Below are 24,419 nucleotides of genomic sequence, written 5' to 3' on the forward strand. Positions count from 1 at the left end.
ACAAATATAAAAGTCGTAGAGGAATATCTTTTTCACAACCAAATAGTTAAATAGTGTTTATATAATCTGACACAAGTTCTGTTAGATGTTACAAGGTCTCTAGTACAATATACATTCACAATTAACAACAAACATGTGTAACAATAATTTTTATTTATTTACTTAACAACTATTCACACTAACTGAACATTACAAAACTGTAAAGTTTTCAATAAAACTAAAATTATATCATTCAATCTGAAACTTTGGTGAATGCTCCTCAATGTCACTCTGACAAAACTGAAATTACTACCTCTTGGCCAAGTATGTAGATTTATTTCAGGTCTTTATGATCAGGTCGTAAGTTATACAGAAATTTCCCAATCTCAAAACTCGGGTATTTGATTGGTCAGAAGCTGACACAGAATCTACACTGACCAATGAATATCCTAAGATACAACACTGAGGTCAGAAAATGTCACATGACCTAGACCTGAAACACCAGAGATACCCACACAACAAATATCTAAGGTGTCCGTCAATAAACGAAGGTACTTAGAGTGACTGACTGAAAGACAACTATATGCAAACAAATCAAACACATTCTGGGGAGGTTAAACATTTCAGTTATAAACTACATAAATACATTTATACATGTATATTATTTGATAATGAGAGTCCACTATATGAGCATTCCGTCTTAAAACAACACTTTCCAATCTTTTCACATTAACTCAAACAAACTTATCTTCAGTTGTGTTATGAAAGGAATTTGTTACCGCTTGATTCAAATCTTACCAATGATATTATGAACAAGTTGACTGTGGATAATTAGGACATACCATGCATTCAGTCTTTACTTACTCTCTGCAAAAATGTGTCAAATGTTATGTTTACTAATGTGCTAAAATATTAACTCTATGTGTTAGTTAGGAAGACACCGATAAATTCAAGTAAAAACAGTTAAAAAGTTAAAATTACATACCAATTTATGGAATGGAAACATAAATGATCAATTATCACATATACATGACTTTATTTCTTGTCAATGCTTGTCTCATCGAAATGAATGTCAAAGTTTTTGCTTATAAGCTTTGTCAGGAAACTAAAAATATCTCAACATTTTTAGCAATATATACATTTCATAATTATTATAGAAAAATGTTCTTAACATCTTAGTTAGACTTAGGAAGATAAGACTATCTGGTACAAAATGATACCAGGCAAGTATTGAAATAGCCATTAACTGCAACTAATATATAAAGTTTAGATTTTAAACACATACGTTTTAGATTTTAAACACATACGTTGGCAAAAAAATCTAATATAAAGTTAATGTTGCATTGTTATATAATGGTTCATAAGATACAGTTAGCCATCTGTAACAACAACTACATCTTTTAGCCACATTAACTTCAATATATAGCCTTTTCTTACAGCCATTTTCTTACACTTTCCACAATAATTGTGCACAAATCTGAATACAATGCTTTATCATAATAGTTATTGTTCAGAACAAAAATCATTTTTATACAATTATTTTAATCAAACTTCAGAAAGGCAACATTTACTTCATTAAGTACCATTCATGTCAATAAAACACATATAAGGTTACATTTTCTTCAACAGATAACATTTACTTCAGAAGGCAATATTTACTTCAACATGTTACATTACATTTATTTCAGTAGACATTAAACATATTTCTTTTCTTTTAATAGCTAAAACTTACAAACATAAAGTTACATTTACTTCAGTAAATGACATTTATTTCAATTACACTTTCAAAAGGTAACACACTTTATGACTTTAAAAATTACAAGCACAAGTGATGTATAATAGATACTTGTCATTAAACAAATATTGAATGATATATTAATGCATGTATACATTACTGTAAGACTTTTCAATCCAAGATATTGTCGGGGAACTATTTATCATTTTAATTCTTTTAACAGTATGTTTTTAAGACAAGTAAATAACAATACAAACATTTTAAATGATGTTTGAAACAAAATACATATGTAGAAATACACACTATTTCTGTAATACACTATTGATCTAAATGTCTTTCAAAAGTCAATGTCTCCACTGCCTCACGAGTCCTATATCACTTAGCCAATGAAATGAAATACATAAGGAAAGCTTATCTACATAGAAACTTTTTTTGAAAAAGTCAGACATTCTTCAAAAATTCTTCTGCAACCTCTGTTAAACAAAGCACCATGATTAAAAGAATTTTTTTCTGTACAAAGAAGAACATCCATGTTTTAAACACTGATACATCTTAGATACAGTAAGACTAGTGTTGATATTAAATGGTCATCATACTGTTGCCATGCCAACTAAAGCTATAGAAATGTATATAACATTTTTATGTAGCTGAAATGTTTCTAGGTATCAGTCCTAATTCTTGTAGACATACAGTGGCAGCCTGGGCTTTAGCTAATTTCTTGTTGTTACTGGAAATAGACGGCTGATAGTCGACGCCATTCACTTTTACCTGAAATAACAGAAAAACCTTCATGAAACAAATAGTTTTGAAATTCTTGCTAATCTGTTTTGCCTCTAAGAACAGTTTTGTTGTAAAATAAAATTTGTCTAAAATCCATTCAGTATGATTATGAAAATTTAGTCAAATGTCGTTTGATCTGATACAAATCCAATTGAACTAAACTAAAATGCAGGTAAAATCTAAACTAAAATGTTCAAATTTAACCGAAAAAGATTCTACATACTTTGAAGAGGAAATCTTTTTTATGAGCAGGTCCACTTTCATGTATCATATCATAATGTGGAGGACCCCAACGTTTCTTGTTACAAAGCTCCCCTAGTGCAGACACTGGGTGTTTACCTGACAATAATACAATAATACATTAACACTTAATATGTGCTGAAACAACATTAATTAACTTGCTTTGTAAGTGAGTAACATTGATACTATTGACATATGGTAATACATTGTATACATAGCAATTTTCAAATGTTAACAATAAAAGAATATTAGTGACTCTCATGGTTGCTCCTCTAAGTTGCCTTAATAAAGCCAGAAGCACAGCCAAACAATATGGGAAAGAAGGAAAATCTGTTTTTACAGCCTTTGTCATCTTATAAAATCAACTTGAAACTGTACCCTAAAAAGAAGTTCAGCCATTATATGCTCCACTAAAAACATTTCAGGCTGAAAATGAAATGACAACATTGGGCATGTATGTTTTATCCTATATAAGAAGTAATTACCTGTTGATATTGTAAGACTATACCTTCATGCTTACCTGATAAATCTTTTACCCTAGGAAGTTTTGGTTGACCACCTTTCTTTCCTTCTCCTTCAGTCACCAGACCTGAAACAAATATTAGATGTACAAAATCTTAAAATTACAGTTACAGTTATCAATCAAGTACTATTAGAACTTAACCCAAACTGAATAATCTGGACAAAAAAAAATCATAAATAAAAGAAAACTTGTAATTGATCAAATCTAATTGTACATTTCAAAAATATTGATTATATTCTATATATCAACTCCTTGAATAAATTCAAAATTATCATAATTTATGCTTCATTTATGACCATTTGCTGAAATGATGTCATTTAAAGCGAGCAACTAACATGGGGTTGCAAGTTTTTCTAGCACCTGTGTAAACAATTAAAACAAGAGCAATCAGTGATCATGTGTCGCCTAATGATAGTCAATTAGGCAGTTGTATTGAGGGCTGTTCCCTATATGTCACAGCTACTTTGTAGCATGTTGTACCTACTGTGTAGCATGCAACACAAAAACTATAAACCTTTTTTCATTCAAGGGCCGTTACAAGGCCAAAAATCATTTAATCATAGAACTTGTGTGATATGCACAAATACACTAATGAATCCTGTACTGATCATTCCTATAAAGTTTCAGGTATATGCCTGCTAGTCATAATCAGAATTGATTGTTAAGAAGTATGATGTAGATGATATAGATGTATGGACAAAATTGCATCAGTAGTTTTTGCAAAGTAGTCTGGACAAGTATTGAGACAGAGATGTGATGGAGAAAAAATGCCTATGTTGTTGTTATGTTTGATTTGCAATTATTATACTGTACTGACCTTTCCTGTCAATTTTAAAATCTAACATCAATGGTTCTTTTGTTCCTTCATTATTCTTGCCAAGTCCCTCGCCATGCTTCCATCCCATCTTTTGTAAGAGGAACATTCCTATACCACCAGTCACGGGGGCCGCACTTGTGAACACATCCTGAACAATTATACCATTATATCATGTTATAGTCATTATTCATTGTCTATATACACTAACTTATATTACTATAGACCACTGAAGTACTTATAAACCATATTCACGTTTCTTTTGCCATGGACTGTAATAATCTTTATATCATATAAAAGATAAAGTTTCAGTTACTTTTCATTTTATTTATATTGGCATATAAAATAAATTGTCTTCTATAACATGTTGAGATAGTATTGTTGATAAATACAGGTAAAAAACATTTAGGAGAAACCCATGTTATACAAAGTGTCCTAGAATACTGATCAGGTGATGGGCCATTTTCTTACATGTACAAAATCTAAAAACTTTTCATTTCAATAAATTATATCTACTGACAATGTTAAAAGTTTATCTTCTCATAATTAATTTATAATATATTTTCAATGATACATTTACAAGGTACTGAAACTGAACAATGACCAACAGTAAAACATTAAATATATGAAGTTAGATTAAAAAATAAAAATATATCATGAAGATTTTTTATAAAATACAAGTGTGCAATATGCATATAGATAAACTTATACCAAATTCTCAAGTGTAATTATCCATTTACAATATAATTTGAAATCGGAAATGAGACAAAGTCCTGGTGCAAAAACAGTGTTAGTTTCACATATAAGATATTATCTTATTTACCAAGTTTAAGATAAAGGGAACTGACCATAAACAAGTTTGTTTGGGGTCACATTGGACATGTTCAGTTTCATACCTTTCTCTGTATATTAAGGCTCTTCATAAGAATCTTTTTCACAACTTCTGTTGTAAATTTCTGTTTAAATTGTCTTTGTCTCAAACTTTCTAATCTTCTTTTCTAAATCAAAGACATAAATGAACCAGTAATATCTGGACCATAATTAGCAGAAATTTCCCCATATCATATATCTGCAACACTTTAGACTCATCAGGCCCTATAATGCTGGCTAAATTTTCATCTTGATATCCCAAAATTGATAATAAACATGTTTAAAACGGGAGCTGGACATGTCCTATAATGAAATTCAGCAGTTTAACATATAAAAAAAAAATCATGTCACATCAAAAGTTTTTTTTTAAGATAATGTTTGAAACATTTTCACAAATTAGTTTAAAAATTTCATATTCACAAAATGACTCAGGCTTGATAATAAAACTCTTTGTTTCCCTTTCCAGAATAGTAAAATAAAGTTTCGTGATTTAATATCATGGTGCATATGAAAGTCAAAATGCTGTCACAGGATAGGAATTGAGGGAATTTCTGCTTTCAATGGTTTGTGTACATTCACATACATTGTTTGCTATACTTACCTTTTGTCATGAAAAAGCTCCAGTCACACATATATATAAATATCAGAATGAACAATAACAATAAAATGACTTTGATCTGTTCTCTGGAAATGGTATCAGTGACTGCAAACAATATATTCCTTACATTGAGAGATAGCCAGTGTATCTATGTGTATATTTATATGTTTCCAAAGTGAAAAGGGTCTAACACAGGCATGACTTAATCATGCTTTTATTATTATGAGGTATACAAATATTAATTTCATCTTGATTGGGATGAAAGAGCTAAATGCTAATTTCAATTGAAACTACAGGCATGGTAGCAAGTATTGGAACCATATGGTCATGATGTCAGTAGAGCTCTCAGCCATGATCCCTCTGTCAAGTAGCAGGTATCTGAACCACTAGACTAACCTCTCCACTTGAGTCATTACTGTATGTTGTTATTAAAGTAAATGTATTGAGCAGTCACTAATACTATTTCCACTTACCATGAACCAATTATCGCACAATCTGACAAATTGTCTACCATCGAGACACAAGTTGGTGCCCCTCGCTAGTTACACACGGCCTCGATCATCATGTAGTAATCACACGCTAAACTTAACTGCATTGTGATTTCATTTTTCTCCTGTATATATTTTACCTAAATAATTTTCAAAATGTCAACTTGATTGAAGTGGTATACTATGTATCACATTACATCTACCCCACAAATGTCATCAGCAATAAATACTAAGAAAAGATGCAATTATTTAGAATAATTCTTTCAAACTTACAACAAAAAATCAATTAAAAATATCAAACAAAAAAATCCTACAAAATCCTTTAAATAATTCACAAAATTCCAAGACAGGCAGTGAAATCAGTTTCCCTAAAGCTTCAAACTTTATGCCTTAACTATAAGTGTCAAAGAAATGCATTGTTTTAAACAAAATATAAGATAAAATTCATAGCTAAAATAAAAGTATTTAGATATAATCTATATAATTCACTTCAATTGATGAAATATTTTGCTGAAATGAACATTTGTCAAGTAGATGTAACAAGAACCACTAGTCTATACATGTCCATAAACAGCAAGGAGCTAGATAGCCTTGCGGTTTTCATTTCCTAAAAAGTGTATTCCCTTTTAAAATTTAAAGTTTTCCCCCAAATTTAGTCAATATAAACATTTTAGACTTTGACCAAGATGAAAAATGAGCTCACAGAGCAGATGAAAATATTCAAAACTGTCAAACTTTATTTACTGATCTAATTTCAAAAATTTAAATCAAAAGGAGAGAAATATATTCAGATCAAAAAAATCACAAAGAAGATAAAATCTGACAGTTTTGAAATTTGTTGTCTCATTCTAAAGTTTCTTCACAGAAACATATTAGAATGAATGCTGAAACTACAAGATTAAATAGGGCCACAAAGTTATCATTAGTACAAAAATGAAAATTGCCATTCCTTACAAGAAGTAAAAAATATTTTAAGATAGTTTTAAATCTGATACAGGATCTGAAGTTCTACCTAGCTTAATTTATTTTATAAATTTACTTAACTACATGTTCTTATCTAAAATTAATTAATTCTTATTAGAATACTTAATAAACTTGACAGATTTCAGAAAGTTTCACCGACATATTTGATGGTCTAGCAATAAAATCGGTATATAAAACAACATATCCTTTAATGCTTTATTCTTGTTAAAATCTACTGGTAATATTGTACAAAAACATTTTGAAATAAAATTAACAAAATTGTCTGTGAAAAAATGGAAAAGAAAGAAGTTCTTTTTCTTACTCTTAATAGGGATAAATAATCTACCATAATTAATAGTGATTATTTTGAAATTTACAGAATCAGGCAATTGTCAGTTTTTGTGATAAAATTGTGGCCAATATTTCCGAAAACAGCGTTGGTTTCTGTACATCTCCTGACCTGCAAAAAATGTCAGCTATTACTTCCTTAGTCCTGTCTGCTCTGTATGTAACAAATGTCGGACTTTTATTGTCAGTAAATTATTTTTTTGCTTAAATATCATCCTCAAAAACCATTGTTGTATTTGTATTAAAAAGGCATAGTCAGAGGTTCTTAAATGAATATTCTGATATCTGGCAACAAAATGCTTTAACAAAAATTATACATTAAATAAAATGATAAAAGAATAGTAAATTAGTTTCTAAATTATTATGATTTAACTAGAACTGCCACTATCATGGCGTGAATACCCCCGCATACCACTTTGTCAGAATCAACAGTGGCCATTTAAAGCTAAAGGACAACCTGTGGCCCCTGTGATCTTGACCTTTGACCTGGTGACCTCAAAGTCAATAGGGGTCATCTACTAATCATGACTAACCTCCATGCCAAATATGAAGACTGTAGGTCAAAGGAATCTTAAGTTATTGGGCGGACAAGCTTTTAGAGGTCAAGGTCCCTGTGACCTTGACCTTTGACCTGGTGACCTCAAAATCATTAGGAGTCATCTACTAATCATGACTAACCTCCATGCCAAATATGAAGACTGTGGGTCAAATGAATCTTAAGTTAATGGTCGGACAAGAAAAAACCGACGGACGGCCGGACAGCCGGACGGACAAGCTGATTCCAGTATACCCCCCTTACAACTTTGTTGTGCGGGGGTATAATGATAATAAATAAATAATAAATTAATAATACAAATAATTATTTCATGTGGATGAGTTAGTTATTTTATGACTGACAGGTGATGGTGAATGATGTAACATACTAAATATAGAGATTAATGAAATGAAAATAATCCTGGATATCCAATAATGAATTCCTAAAAATATGACCTGTCTACTGGATGGTCTACTCGACTATTCTCAGTATTTGTCAGAAGAATATATGCATGTCCTTCCTAGATAATGGGCCATTATTGTGATGAAATACAAGCCAACAAGAAACATGGCAATGCCATGAAACCAGGTTTTCAATTATCACCATTGTAGATAAATATGTTGTATTTGAAATACAAATACAAGCAACAACCAATGTAAAACATGAATAATGTAGGAGGAATTGCCACAGAAGAAGTTGTTCACTATATATTCTATATAAGGAAAAAAAACAAAGGGCCATTATTAGGTCAAAAATTATCCAATCACAAAACCCCGACAATATACGCCAGAGCACTTGATGACAAAGCTTCTGTGAAAGTTTGAACAAAATCCATTGAGAAATGTAGAACGAGTTCAGCACAGAAGAATTTGTTCACTATATATTGATAATTCTGTATAAGCAAAAAAAAAAACAAAGGGCCATAATTAGGTCAAATATTATCCAATCACAAAACCCCGACAATATGCGCCAGGGCACTTGCTTACAAAGCTTCTGTGAAAGTTTGGTCAAAATCCGTTGAGAAATGTAGGAGGAGTTCAGCACAGAAGAAATTGTTCACTATATATTCTATATAAGGAAAAGAAACAAAGGGCCATAATTAGGTCAAATATCATCCAATCGCAAAACCCTGACAATATGCCACAGGGCACTTGATGACAAAGCTTCTGTGAAAGTTTGGTCAAAATCCGTTGAGAAATGTAGGAGGAGTTGCGCACAGAAGAAACTGTTCACTATATATTCTATATAAGGAAAAAAAAACAAAGGGCCATAATTAGGTCAAATATTATCCAATAGCAAAACCCCGACAATATGCCCCAGGGCACTTGATGACAAAGCTTTTGTGAAAGTTTGGTCAAAATCTGTTGAAAAATGTAGGAGGAGTTGCGCACAGAAGAAATTTTTCACTATATATTCTATAAAAGGAAAAAAAACAAAGGGCCATAATTAGGTCAATTATTATCCAATCGCAAAACCCCTCCAATATGCGCCAGGGCACTTGATGACAAAGCTTCTGTGAAAGTTTGGTCAAAATCCGTTGAGAAATGTTGAAGGAGTTGCGCACAGAAGAAATTGTTAACGCCCGCCCGCCGACATACCTCAATCTAATAACCAGTTTTTTCCTTCGGAAAACCTGGTTAAAAATATGGACTCTTCTCTAGAATCGTGGATGAAGGTTGTAAGTAAGTATTTCAGGTACAAAGCATCTTCTTGAAGGATATAGTGCAAAAGTTAAGACATAGAAAAAACTTGAAAGAAATGCTAAGCTGAAACATCACACAATGTATGTCAGCATTTACATGTATGTTCTTGGTTACAAGTAGAGGTTTTAGTTTCAGTTTCAAACAACAATCGGTCTAGAGAAATAATGGGGTAGCAAAAAGACTCAACAAAGGTGTGACTAAAAAGTATAAGCCTGTGATCTTAGTTTTACTTCATTTTTGAAAAAGCAAGAATGCAACATTTTATTCTTGTATGTCAATGTTTTTCATCAGTACATTAAGCTATGTGTGATACAAAAAAGCCTATAAACAAAAAAAAGACCGTGATAAAGAAATTGTGTACTAAAAATTTCGTGTATTTATATCATATCAATGTCATGTAATTTTGTTTTGTAATTTTGTAATTGTTTTGTATAAATATCAGCAACAGAGAGCAGACAAGAACTAAACAAGTATTAATTGTATTTGAAACATTATCACTTATTGTTTGTACCTTTTTCAGCCATGCCTGTCGTTTCTTGTTTCCCATTAGCTCGTCCTGTGACATGATGCTAGCACCTGTACTGCCTATAAACTGACCTGGTAAATTCTTTGATGCTGCCCACTGACTGGCCTGTTATAATATAATGTGAGAACAATACATTAATTAGAGGAGCCATAGTGAACCTAAAACTCTCAATTATTATCTCTTGATTTCAGAATGCAAGATCATCCTTAAAATTATGTAAACATATAAAACGGGTACATGTAACTGCAAATTTAGTTATAATTAATTTTCATTACTACACAAGAAATTTATACCAAAAATTATTTTTGCCAACATTTTAGCTTATGATTACACTGCAATATTCAGTTATTGTCAATAGTTGTTCTTATATTGTAAATAGCCAATAAACGCTTTAAGCAAGCAGGTCTGTGAAAGCATTTTTAGTCTGGTCAAAATGCATGAATGTTGGGTGGTAAACTTTCATACATCAAGTTTGATCAATTAGATAAATAGGAAACTTGTTAGAAGATTTTTTATAGTATATAATGTTTTAAATGGGTATAAAAAAACAATCAAGAGTTTCATGTTTACCTGTTTTTGTGCTTTACTGAGTATTATTTTAGCTGTAACATCATTTGGATTATCCTGTAACTTCTTCATGGCTGTCAATCTTTCTGATACAATAGAGCTGATATCCACTGGCTGTAATATTTTATCATATTTAACATCTTATTATATTAAATGTAATACTATGTACATGGCAAATCAAGCTACCTGTAATATGGGGATTCCAATTAAAGACAGGCACCTGTGAACTTCTTTGTTTTTTTATACCAGACAAAAGTTCATTTCTATTTTGGATTGGACTGACTACAGTAAATTTATCAATAATCTGTGCAAAAAGCTAAATAGCTACCTTAGCAACCTTACTAAATGTGGAACAACTTTATTATCCAGAGGAAATTTGATTCAATATTTCCAAATTTACCCACTAGGCAAAGATGTCCAAGAGTAAGAAGGATTAGTTTTTATGATGCTCATCAAGTACAATGGTAGCTCACATATGAGGATATTTGTGATGAATGTTACTACAGCATTGAGGAGAAGTTAAGATGCATGGCAACATAACAAATTAGATTCACTGGATATATAATTCCTAGATTTCTGCATTCATTTAGTCTCTTAAAGGGACTCCCCTAAGGTTATTTGACATGACAGGAATGGAAATAATTTTCAAGACTAATTTTCCATTTGATGAAGGTCTCGAACAATAACTTGCTTGCAAAATTTCTGATCATACACTTACTTCATTTTTCCAACGCCTTTCACACAAATCAGGCTAAGAATAGATTGTCAATTTATTTCTGAGTATATTTTTTTAATTATCTTTTGCATATTGTTATGTTTTAAATGCCCCATCTGATCTATGTCAGAGATTCAATTTTTATGATCTTAGTCATTTAAACCTCAGTAAAGTTTGTTTAACAGATATGGCTATCGTCACTACCAAATAAACATACAAAGTATGCAAACACATAAAGCAAATCACATATGAAATTTTATTTTAAAGTGACTTTTTAAAGTTAATAGAGTTTGGAATACTTATATCTACACACCTGTTCTGGAGGCTCCTCAAACACTTTAATGTCTGGTTTAGCTTTGGGTGGAGCTGGTGGTGGCATCAGGGCTGGTACCCCACCTACTGTGTTAGTTTTTGGCTTTGGTGGAGGAACCGGTTCTGGCTCAACTGGTACCCATTCTTTGTCTCTGTGCTGGGAACCACTAGATACAGGATATGTTATCCTAAGTTGAGAATTCTGGGTAAGTCTTTCTTGTGGAGTAGTAATTGGCAGTGGATTAGCATTCTAATAAAATAATAACAGAATATTCAAATAAACTGACAGCCATCTGTTACTTTCAAAGAAAGTGTGCATAAAAGTGAGTGTAAAATTTGAGTGTAACCCTCAGTCTGTCAGTGAATGGTTTCTTAGGTTAACATTCTTTTATCAGTGAGAGGAAACATTATCAGGCTTCACTGAAATATCCCGTGGCTAACACATTACCAGGATACTCCATGATTGTCCAGTTAAAGCAATATCTACCAAACACAAAATTCACATTCAATACAGTAGCCATGTTATTATTCTCACAAACTATCTTCATTTTCCTGGAAATATTTGTAATGAGGGTTAAACTATGTCATAGCAGCTTGTATGCAGTTATTTATGTCTTTCAATTTCATTTACTATAAAATATCATAGCATAAAATCGGCTACTTTTCCCTCTTTTGCCCATGTTATAACGGGACCAAAACCATGTGTTAACATAGTCACGCGCTCTTGTTATAGCCCAGTTTTACCTATGCGCAATACATACAGGGTCCAGTAAACAAAATAAATTTGAAGGTTTGGCCTGTTTGCCAAAGAGTCATGCGCTCTTGTTATATTGAAATTATTAATTTGAGGGCCTCAGTCGCAGCATTCAAGTAACTATGCCGGAAATACGGCGTATAGACATCGCCGCTAATCTTTGTTGTCGCCCTTTCTGAGAAACGGACAGTTGTCAATGTTAACAATTAAATATATGTCATTCAGTTTAACCCTCCGATTAACTTTTTACAAAACAAGATAACACAAAATGAATATGAGAAAATGTTGTTTAATTGATTTTCATATTGATAAATGCTCTTTATATTTCTTTGAAAGAATAATGTTAAGTGCCTGATTTTTTTTAAAAAACTTGTGTGCTTGAAAAAAAAAAAACAATTCTTTTTTCTACCAATAATCTGAAATCATTCTAGGAATTTCTGAGGGTCATGTTTTGTCTTGGGTAGAGTAAATTAATGTTTTTTCTTGAGTTAATATATCTCCAATGTTAAGCTTTGTTAATAAAATTTAAATTCGAAATTTCGATCGGTTCTGAGCATTTGTATTTCCCAAGTTGTTGGCCCTGAAAAAATAAAACACATACGTAAAACATGTAGAGTTGGATAAATACCATCCAAGCACAAGGATTTAATGTATGTGCTTTGTATTAAATATGCATCATGAATCTGTACTAAAATTTTATGCTATAATAGCGTCAACGCACATTTATTTCATGTTATAAAGTCTGCAGAGTCCCTCAGAACTGTTGGAGCCCTCCGAGCCCGGTAACCGTTCCTCGGGACTCTGCAGACGTTATAACACAGAAAAATGTGCGTTAACCCTATATAATGGTCTGTTAACACTTTGTTTGATTTGTTTAGGACATAAATTTGATCATCTGGCATTACTTTGCTCAATTCCCGCCTTACTTTCACATTCCTGCTTTACAGGTTATACATGATGAACAAAATAGAGGTCATAATTATGGTCACTTTGTAACAAAACTGGTAAAAGTTAACATACATGTTTACGTTCCTCATGGGGGTTTGACATTAATAGAAATTAGATAGATAGTACCTTACTAAACAACATTTTCAGCTTAAACTAGCATTTAAGAAGCCCTTACCTTTACATCAACTACAATAGCACTTGCCCTTACCTTGATATCAACTACTATAGCACTTGCTTCCTTCACCAAGAAAGGATGATGTAACAAATCTTCATCATCAGAATGTTTAGCTGGCTCCTCATCGGACGAACTCTCAAACTCATTCCTTGATTTCTTCTTCAATATTTCTTTCTCCTGTATCTTCTTACAATACTCTGTATGTAGAAATAAACAATCTGTATTGTTTTTGTAAGCTTTTATGTCATATTAAATGTCATATTGTGACTTTTCAGCTTTACCAGCATACATATATCACAGCTAATTTTGTACAGAAGTACAAAAAAATGTTCTTAGCAGAGTAACACCCTTTTAGGACAAATCATTGGCTGTTACAAAGAGATGTTGCTCTAAAGTGATTCATTCATTGTGAAGTCTTACAGCACTAAAAGTGATGTTGAAGTTTTGTACAGAGGTAATTGCTCACTACAGAAGCAACACTACATTGTATATCATTTTAATTGCATGATGTATAATTAATTGTATAAATTTTAAAGTAGATCATTACAACAAATGAGACAGCAGATATACTTTGAATATGTTCAATGTGAAATAAAAAGTATATTAACCTGTTAATTCCTCAACTGACTTCCCTCCAGATTTGATTGCCACATCCAGCTGCGGGCCACCTGATCTTGCATTTGTTACTGCATTTTTTCTGCAACCAATAAAAAGTCATGCATGTTGAGGTTCTTATTACAAAGTTGATACAGTATTTTAAATTCTGACATTATTAACAAAAACAGCTAGGAGTTTCTATGACTTTCAACATTCTATAATATAAAACCTTTCTACTTTAAAGTAAATCTTCATTGTTTAAAAATAAGCTCCCTTCTTAGCATGGTTCAGATAAATACTAGAAATAAATCATCTCATTCATCTAAATAAAATAAAAATGATAAAACAAACATTTTTTTCTTATTCATAACAAAAACTTCTTCTTTTCATATTCTTTAACAAGTAAGCAATAATTAAAGATCAAGAACAAATGAAATCAAACCTAGGACTAATTGACCATTTAACAGTGTCACAGTGAAGATATAATCTGATATCATAACATAGATATAGAACTAACTTACATTGCTATTTCCCTGAGTTTGGCTTTATCTATTCTTAGTCTTAAATCTTCTAATCTTTTCTTCTCTTTCTCGATAAATCTGTCTCGTTCTCTATCTGGAGATCGACTCCGTGATCGGTCATGTTTTCTAACAATATAATAATCAAACTGTTAAACATTTACTTTCACATCCATATAAATTCATTCGCCCTGTAGAAAAACCTCAATTTGCCATTTCAAAAAAATGATCTAATGAAAGAAACTTACTTACAGCATTAGATTAGATAAAAAGATTTATTCTCATATACAATGGGATAACATGGCACATCATAAAACATACAATGACAGATACAAGATGTATGAATTATAAATAGCCATGTCAAACGATATTATAAATCAAGGATAACACAAGAAGAGTTTAAACAAACTCTTATTTTCATTGCAGACCTTAAGATATAGTGGACCTAAGAGATTATTTTAAATCTTTTGCTGAAAAAAACTAAAGATAAATGTGACAAAATGTAATTAAAATTTAGTTGGTGCATGAGTTAGAAGTTTCATTCAGTATCAACAAGATTTTATCCTGCTTGGCCCAATCTTCTTTTAACTATCTTTTAACTATCAGTGCTGCTCCCTGAAGTTTTGATAATTTATTTACATATGTGCTGCTCCCTGAAGTTTTGATAATTTATTTACATATGACTATGAACAAACTGTCATCTCATTAATTTCATCAAATGTTTTGAGCAACCCAATCAAGATGGATAGACAGACACCAAAACAAAATTTCTTTAGCTTTAAACAAAGGAAAGAAATTTACAAACAGTTGTCCACATATTGAGTGTTAATGACTTCATACAAAACTTTTACACATACCCTTTAAGAAATCTGTAGGCATCAAAGTCTCCATACTTGCTTCTCCAAAATCTATCTGGACTTCTACTTTTTGATTTACGACCTCTGGACCTTGACCTTCTACCTCTTGATCTTGATCTTCTACCTTTTGATCTTGACCTTGACCTTCTACTGCTTGATTTTGAACTTCGACGACCTCTGGACCTTGATCTAGATCTTCTTGACCTCCCTCTTGATCTAGAGCGTGATCTTCTTCTTGACCTTTCTCTTGAATGTGACCTTGACCTTCGTGATCTCTTAGGAGACCTTGACCTATTATGAGAGTTTTGTAACAATAACAAAAAAATGATATTACAAATAATCCAAAAAGCATAAAAGCATGCCAACAAAATTTCAAATCATTATATTTTTGACAAGAGATTGACCATTTTCCAAATAAACATTTTTTTGACAATTGTACAAACAATCTTCTAAGAAAGTATTCATGTAATTAAGTTATATTCTCATTGAAATAATATTTATAAAATGTAGTCTTCAAATAAAAAGATTCTTTTTTGGCACACAGGTACCTGTAGGCTATCAAAAGCCCCTTGCCTGACGAGCCCATTATGGTGTCGCTCGAAGTCAGCAACCTCCCATCACTTGACTTTTGAGGCCCCTTATTTTATTTTAAGTTTTGTTTATTTTGTGTAACTGCTCTAAAGATTTTCTGACAAGTTTACTTTACCTTGAACGTGGAGTAATTGAGACTTTTCTTTTTGATGCTGACTTTTCCTTTCCAACAGTTAAGACATCATCCTTATCTTTATGCTTCTTTTTCTTCTTATGTTTTCCTTTTTTCTTTTTCTTCTTCTTCTTTTTTAATTTTGATCCTGATTTTGAATCACCTTCTGAGTCACTGATTGAGCCAGTACCAGAGATCTCGTCATTATCGTTGTCATCATCACTATCAGCATTGCCATCCGAGTCAGAACTGTCACTTCCACCGGAGGAGGAGGATAAAACCTCACCTGAAATACACATATAAATGATAGAACTGCTATACATATATGACATTTGTAACAAAACAATCTAAAATAGGCTTTTGTATTGTATGGGGATGATGACTTGTAGGGCTGGGGCGAGTATCCGAGTACTCGGATAATCACGAATCAAAGTGAAAAAATCGAGTTTGAATATTCGTAAGCCCAGAGATCGTGGATTGCGATTTAATTTTTTTATATACTTTCACTGTTTCTCACACTCTTAAAATCAAGAAAAATACTATTTGAGTATAAATTATATGAAGTTTAACTAAATACAATTTTGCCGGTTAAAGACCATGTACCATGATGCTGAGCTAGGAAGTAATTGGTTTCAAAAAACAAAACAAAAATACTCCTCCAAAGAATAAAAACATAAACCTAGTTTATATGTTTAATGTTTAGTATTGTTTTTTTTTTTAATTTAACATGTTTTTATAACTAATGTACATGTTTTTATGGGTGTCTTGATAACAAAAGATTTGTGGTTCGATTTGTGAATCGTAAGTGCTGAATCGTGGTTCGGATCGGATCGTCACTTATCCGACGATCCACACCCCTAAATTGACTTGTACTTCAAAGACCAAAAGAAATAAAGAAAAACCACCGCTCTTAAATATATATAACAAGCTACCATATGAATTATTTATGGATTATACTTATAAGATTTCACAGGCAAAAGCCATAAAGTCACTGCAAATTATTCTTATTCAACTTAAAATTTACTTTCAAATTGTTAACGTGGTTAAAGTACCTTAAAATAAATTACAAATTACATTTTGTATATGCAAGTAAGTATAATGTATTCAGGCATACCTTCTTCTAATCTCTTCCCTTTCTTGTGAATTTCTCCTGATTGAATAAGTTCAGCACTGGTAGCACTAAGTTTTATACCAAAGTTTTTAAATCCAATTTGTTTCTTAATCTCAACTTTCGGTTCCTCTACATTGTTTTGTTTATCATTGATTGCCATAGATCTTGGCAACACTGGCCCAAACACTGGCAGAGTATTGTCTACCTTCACATTTTGAATATCTTTTTGTTTATCATCTAAAGTAGATTTAGAACTTTCTTTTGTTGGACCTGGCCCTGGAGGTAATGGAATAGCACTTTCTGAGATCAGCTGACTAGATGTTAACAAATTGTTGTCCTTTTGAACTGATATAATATTTTCAGTTACAGGTCTTTTTGTGACATTAGTTACTGTCTCTTTCTTTTTATCAAGTTTTAAAAGACTTCCCAGGGTCGTTGGGTTATTAAACACACTAACTTTACTAGTAGGCAATACAGTTTTATTGGATTTTGCGGAATCTAGTTTTGAAGGTTCAGTAATTGTTTTTTCTTTGTCTGGTGGAACTGTTTGCTTGACTTCAATGTCTTTAGACACACATGGCAGGGAAATGTTGCTAATTTCGTCATCAAGAAATTTATTCATTTCATCCATAGAACTGACTTTTACATCTGTCTCTTTCTTAGACTTACTTTTCTTTTCACTACTTTTAGTATTGTCACTTTCAATTTGTTTCAATTTTGATGCAATAAAATCTTTGAAAAGATCATCAACAATTTTATCATCACCTTTTGCAGCCTCTCTTTGTTTTTTAAACATATTAAACTTTTCTATTGCTGTAAGTTCTGACTCAACAGAGCTCTTCTTGTCCTTTTTCCTATCTTTGCTTTTTTCTCTATCTTTGTCTTTATGCTTATCTTTCTTTTTTGATTTTTTATGTTTCTTCTTGGAATGTTCATCTTTATCATTATTGGCATCATTATGCTTGCTTGATTTCCTTTTTGAAGAACTTGAGTGACTGTGAGTACTGGATTTATCCTCCATTGATGCTTGCAGCCCTGCTGAAGGCAAAGGAATATTATCTAGCACTGGTATGGTGGTGCTCATTTTATCACAGATTGTCTTTCAAGCTGAAATATTTACTTGCATCCTCATAATGCAAGATCCAAACCTATATTTGAAATAAAAAAAGAAACTAAAATTTATATAAGAGATTATAATTCATTGTTTCAATAGACTTAAATTTAATATGAAAAACAATTTGATGTGGGAACTTCCTTCAGATATCTGAGAATACTTTTTGTTCAATTTTCAAATCAACATAAACAAATCAGTCATTCTTATCCGAGATCCCAACCACAGGTACACAATCATGGATCTTTACTGAGAGAAGATCTATCATATTGATCTGGTCTTTTCATTCTATGCCATGTTCAAGCAGTCATTGCCAAGCCCAAACTATCTAGTTTCCTTTTCTACCAAAGCTTAGAAAGTATGTAGAAAAGTAACATGAACATCCCTGCTTCTGATATTTGCAAAGTAACCCCCCCCCACCACCAAAGATTTAATGGACTCTGACAATGAGATCAGCAAATCTCTTCCCTTGCAATGATAATCTGATGGTAAAATCCATGTCATAATATCAAATGTCCCCACTCTTGTAATATTGCCACCTTGCTCGACTTTTAGCTCCTGTAATATTGCCACCTTGACTTTTAGCTCCCATAATATTGCCACCTTGACTTTTCGCTCCTGTAATATTGCCACCTTGACTTTTAGCTCCCATGAAAATTCAAACTAACACATTTCATTTTAAAAATAAGAATGAAATGTCTTGATTCTGAAGACTTTTCACTCTCTAATTTCATTCCAACCACAGTAGTGATTCATCAAGGTTAAGTTTAAACTCTTTTAGGGTATCTTTTCTGAGTTCACAAAGAGCCATAGATCAGTGAAAATCCTTTGCAAAAATTAGGGGCCTTCCAGATGGACAGCCAAAGACAAAGAGATGAATGAAATTACAATCTTTACTGGTTAATGAGATATAAAGTTGAAAATAAGCTGCATGCAAAACTTTTTAGTTTTACCAGTTTTAGCTGGCACTAACACAACCCATTTGGAGTAATTAGTTACTGTAGTATTTCAGAGCCAACATGCAATAAATATGTTATGGAACAGGCATGTAAATCTTCTTCTTCTTCCAATACTGTACATAACCCACTCTGGGGCATTGACGTACAGGGTGTATGTACAAAGTGTTGTGCGGCGAATAAGTGCAGATTTAAAAGAAGAACATGTTAAAAATAAAATCGACTCCGGCATATTAGGGCCCCATGACTAGTCCTCCCTTGAAGGCCTCAAGGTTGACTGCTGTGGCTAGGTGCTCTGGAAGCTGGTTCCACAGGCGGATGGCCGAAGGTACAAAGGAGAACTTCATGGTGTCTGTTCTGCAGAATGGGACATGGAATCTGTGTCCGTAGCCATGGCTACCAAGTGTCAGGGGGTTGAAGTACTGTGCAGCTGGGATGGCTATGAGGTTGTACGTGATCCTGTAGACCATCACTAGCTTGGCATTGGAGCGGCGATGCTGTAGAGTTGGCCAGCGTAGGTCTGTCATCATTGCAGTGGTGCTGCTGGTATTTTGTAATCGCCTTTTACAAATTGGGCAGCTCGCCTTTGGACAGCTTCCAGCTGGTTGATGTTGGTGGCTGTGTGTGGGTCCAAGACTGTGCCTGCATACTCCAGGATTGGTCTAACAAGGGTCTTGTAGGCCTGGGCCTTGATGTCTTGTGGGCAGCTTGTGATGTTTCTTCTAAGGAATGATAGAGAGTTGTTGGCCTTCTTGATGGTAGATTCTGTGTGTATGTTCCATGAAAGATTATTTGCGATGTTGACACCAAGGTACTTTCCACTTTTGACAGATTGAAGAGTTGATTGGTGGACCTTGTAGGCATAAATGATGGGGCTTCTTTTCTTGGTGATGTGTATTACTTCGCATTTGCTGGGATTGAAAGACATCATCCACTTGCGTTCCCATTCCTGGAGTCTATCTAGGTCTTCTTGGAGGGCTAATGCGTCAGCTTCTGATTTGATTTTCCTGTAGATCAGGCTGTCGTCAGCAAATAGGCGGCTGATGGAAGTCACGCACCTTGGTAGGTCGTTGATTTAAAGGAGGAACAGTAAAGGACCTAGTACTGTCCCCTGGGGTACACCGGATGTAACTGGGGAGGATGCAGATGTATGGCCTTCAACGACAACTTGTTGGCTGCGGCCAGACAGGAAGCTCTCAATCCAGCTTCTGACTGTCCCTCTGATGCCGTAATGATCCACCTTGGAGAGGAGTCGTTGGTGAGGCACAACATTGAACGCCTTACTGAAGTCTAATAGTATGGCATCTACTTGTTCCCCTTGATCCAGGGCTGATGACAGGTCTTGAAGAGTGAGAAGAAGCTGACTTTTAGTTGAGCGTTGTTTTCTAAATCCATGTTGTTGATCTGAAAGGATGTTGTGATGGTCAAGGTGTTTCATAATTTGGCTATGTAGGATGTGTTCTAGGAGTTTGCTGCATACTGATGTGAGAGAAATGGGTCTGTAGTTGGCAGGGTTGCTACGGTCACCTTTTTTGAAGATAGGTGATACATTTGCCTTCTTCCAGGCTGAAGGTACTGTTCCTTGTTGCAAAGAGGCGTTGAACAAGAGGGTGAGAGCCGGAGTAATGTCTTCGGCATAGTCCTTCAGGAATTGTGTAGGTATATTGTCAGGACCAGAGGCCTTATGGGGGTTGAGGCTGAGGAGAAGTTTCTTAACGCCCTCAGCTCCTACTGTGAAGTGAGGCATGTCTGGGTATCTTTCTCCGTCCATGGCTGGCACATCTGTTGTGTCTTCTGTAGTGAACACCCCAGTGAACTGTTTGTTCAATATTGTAGCCTTCTTACTTGGATCGCTGTGAGTCACACCATCACATTTTAGTGGAGAGATTCCCGTGCTGTCAGACCGCTTCCCTTTGATGAAAGTGTAGAGCTTCTTAGGGTTTTCTGTAACCATGTCTCTTACATAGGCTTGGTTTGCCTTCCGACATTCATAATGTTGCTCCTTTTGAAGGTCTTTGTACCGCTTGATATCGTCTGCTGTCCCTGAGTACTGGGCTTTGTTGAATGCTCTCTTCTTTTTTCTAGAAAGGCGCATGATCTTTGCTGTGATCCAAGGTTGGTTGTGCCTAGTTGTTGACATCTTGGATGGGACCGTGGTTTCTATGATCTGTGAGATAGCAGATGTGAAGTCGGTCCACATGTTGTCAATAGCAGAGGTGGCAGAGTGGTCCTGTATGAAGCTGTTTGTGAAATCTTGTACAGCAGAGCGTATGATGGTCTGGTCAGCCCTTTTCCACAAAAGTATCTTCCTCTGTGGTGCTTTTGTTCGTGCTGCTATAGTCCTGGCCTGCACAAGGATCATGTCATGGTCACTGAGTCCTGGGAGTGCATTACTGCGTTCGATAAGTGAAGGTCTATTTGTTATGAAGAGGTCCAGGGTGTTATTGCCTCTGGTTGTAAAATCCACAATCTGTTCAGATGAAATGTCATACATAGTGTCAAGCATGATGTATCAATTTATCAATGAATCTGATGAATCAGTTGATTTGTCATCCGATGTCGCTATATTGTTGCTTTGCCAGCTCTACCCCAAACTTCTCCCCAAAAATTGAAATATGCTGACAGTTTTCGCACCAAAATATTTTTTAGCATATATTTATTTTTCATTTTATTTACAAAGGAGCACCCCACCCACATTTTTTATACAATAAGAAAAATCTCAATCTAATGCAAACATAAATCTTTTGTTTGACTTTTCAAATATTGACAATACATATCAAATGTAAACTGACAATTTGAAATAAATCTTCTCGCATACAAGGAGGTTCTCTTCCTTTGTCTTAGGCCTAAGTTTTCAATAGAGATTTTTATTTTTTTAATCCAGTAACTTACCGGTGAACGTGTTCACTTCTCTCGACAAATTAGGGGCCTGTCTAAAACGCGGACGCCTTAAGCGGACAATATAAACATATAGGGAAAACGCTGACAATATAGACAAAGAGGAAAAAAGCGGACGATATAGATATATAGTGTAGACTAATTGGTGATGATTTTAGGCATTGATGAAGTTTATAAAAATGATGTGTAATTGGATTTATACTTTAATATATAAAAAATATAATAAATTAGCAAATTTGGAGAAATATTAAAGTAATTTATGATTGAATGTCAATGAATTTTATATTATATTTATATGACACATTTTCGGAATTTCTAAATATTGAAAACTAATATATGAAACAAATGGATCAAATGAATGTCTTTAGAATTATAATGATGGTACTAAATTGGCAACAGCTGATATGTAATTAAGGATATGTATTTCATTTTGGCATTGTTTTTGTCTGTCTTTGTGTGCAGTAGGCGGACAAAATTTTTGTTCGCAAAATAAAAAAAAGCCTTGATTTTTCAAAATCAAAAGTTTGTAAGAGTAATTTTTAATCATAAATTATTGATATAAATAAGTAATGACAGGCTGTTTTTTTTTTTTTTTTTTTTTTTTTTTGATACAATATAAGCAGAAGCGTGCTGCAAATTAACCGTAATTAACGGTAATTATATAAGTGTGAACAACACGCTACTGATTAATCGTGTCGGCACTTAGCTAGAGATAACATGATACGCATTTTGCGGACAATATAGAACAGAACAGAACATATCTTTATTAACTCAAGTTACATACAATACAACACATGAGTATACATAACAGTAGTGAATATTTGTTAATTTAACACATGACATGGTTTTATTCAATAAATTTCTACACAGTTCAAAAATAATTTAAGATATTTGTAAGAGGAAAATTAATTATTATCATTATCATGGGAGAATGAGAGATGGAAAAAGAAAAGAAAAACAGCAAACAAACAGCTACCGCCTGAATGGGGGTAGATACACACGCGCAAAAAAAGTATTCGTGTCTCGATGCCAGTTTGAAACGGACTATAGAAATGCGAAGGTGGTAAATAATACGTCATTGTTTACATACGGGCACTGTTGCGAGGTCCCGTTAAAAAAGTTTGTGCACAAATTAGGTCAATCAATACACAAAATGGAAGTTATTATTTAGGAAATAGATATCAATTCTGAGTGCATTGTTGTAGAATAATGCACGGTTTGAGTTCAAATGCGTAGTAATATAATCACGAAGGCCGATAGGCCTGAGTGATTAATTACAAAGCATTTGAACGAAAAACGTGCATTATTATACAATAATGCACGAAGAATTAATATCTATTTCCATTCTAACACGTCAAGAAAAAATATAATTATTATTATAAAGTTGGACTTTATGTTTGGCGGTTAAATTTGTTTTCGCCTCAGAGTTTCCAATAGAAACGTTCTTTAAAGGCCGTTCCAGTGGGTTGAAAAAAACTGTCGTTAAATCTATCGTGTGTAGAAACATTTTGAGAATAACGAATTTTGAAAACGTTGATAAAACTTTGTTTGTTTATTTTATTTCACTCTATAATTTTCCAAGCGAAATACAAATTATTAAAAGTGAAATAAATGTAAAACTTAACTCGTCTGCGACGTTAAAATAGCGTACTTGATTTTGATTGTTTTGCACGTGCTGTTTGGCGCAACATTGTGACGTCACGTAAACAACACTTTAAACGTCTGTACAGCGTTAACGTCTGAATTAAAGATGTTGGTGTTCGGATTTATTTTCTTAGTTAGACCATTTTCTATCATTCTAGATAGTTTTTCACAACAAAATTCGACAAAAAATTGTTTTTATTTATCAGATTTTTCAAACAAAATGGCGCCCTCAATGTGAAAATACACAGGGAGATAATAAGAACGGCGAGTGCATTGTTGCAGAATAATGCACGCTTCGGGCCTTCTTTGTTTATATAGAAAAATTTCCGATAGTGTTAGAATGAATGATAGTGTACAGTTAAAATTCTACTGTACATAGTATTGAAAGTTCAATAATAATTAAATTAACGATGGATGTTGAGGGTGAACAAAAATATATTGTTATTCAATG

General features: G+C 33.2%; 1 protein-coding gene across 7 annotated transcripts; it reads right to left on the bottom strand.

Moving 5' to 3' along the window:
- Positions 1-138: 138 nt before the first annotated feature.
- Positions 139-22,339, bottom strand: LOC132715991 (protein SON-like). Of its 7 annotated transcripts, none has more exons than XM_060699120.1 (15): positions 22,319-22,339; positions 17,363-18,507; positions 16,252-16,534; positions 15,546-15,836; positions 14,692-14,817; positions 14,182-14,270; positions 13,607-13,770; positions 11,698-11,946; positions 10,673-10,783; positions 10,088-10,207; positions 4,968-5,069; positions 4,075-4,222; positions 3,255-3,323; positions 2,718-2,833; positions 139-2,482 (listed from the first exon to the last, which is right to left on the bottom strand). In XM_060699120.1, the coding sequence occupies exons 2-15, from the start codon at positions 18,441-18,443 to the stop codon at positions 2,354-2,356; spliced, it is 3,078 nt and encodes a 1,025-aa protein (XP_060555103.1). In that variant the 5' UTR covers positions 18,444-18,507; positions 22,319-22,339; the 3' UTR covers positions 139-2,353. The 7 variants fall into 7 exon arrangements, 6 of the variants coding, with proteins under 6 accessions (XP_060555103.1, XP_060555101.1, XP_060555102.1 ...); XM_060699118.1 differs by having other exon boundaries at positions 22,245-22,330; XM_060699119.1 differs by lacking the exon at positions 22,319-22,339 and adding an exon at positions 22,219-22,316.
- Positions 22,340-24,419: the final 2,080 nt, after the last annotated feature.

Source organism: Ruditapes philippinarum, unplaced genomic scaffold, assembly GCF_026571515.1.
Source record: "Ruditapes philippinarum isolate M1 unplaced genomic scaffold, ASM2657151v2 ctg2219_1_1_1_1, whole genome shotgun sequence".
Classification (NCBI taxonomy): Eukaryota; Metazoa; Mollusca; class Bivalvia; order Venerida; family Veneridae; genus Ruditapes; species Ruditapes philippinarum.

Excerpts from the sequence above, each read along its gene's own strand:
- LOC132715991 (XM_060699120.1), bottom strand. The coding sequence starts at position 18,443 with ATGAGCACCACCATACCAGTGCTAGATAATATTCCTTTGCCTTCAGCA. Across the intron at positions 14,818-15,545 it reads GCCTACAGATTTCTTAAAGG|AAAACATGACCGATCACGGA; the intron begins GTATGTGTAAAA and ends TTATATTGTTAG. Across the intron at positions 4,223-4,967 it reads GCCTTAATATACAGAGAAAG|GATGTGTTCACAAGTGCGGC; the intron begins GTATGAAACTGA and ends ATAATTGTTCAG.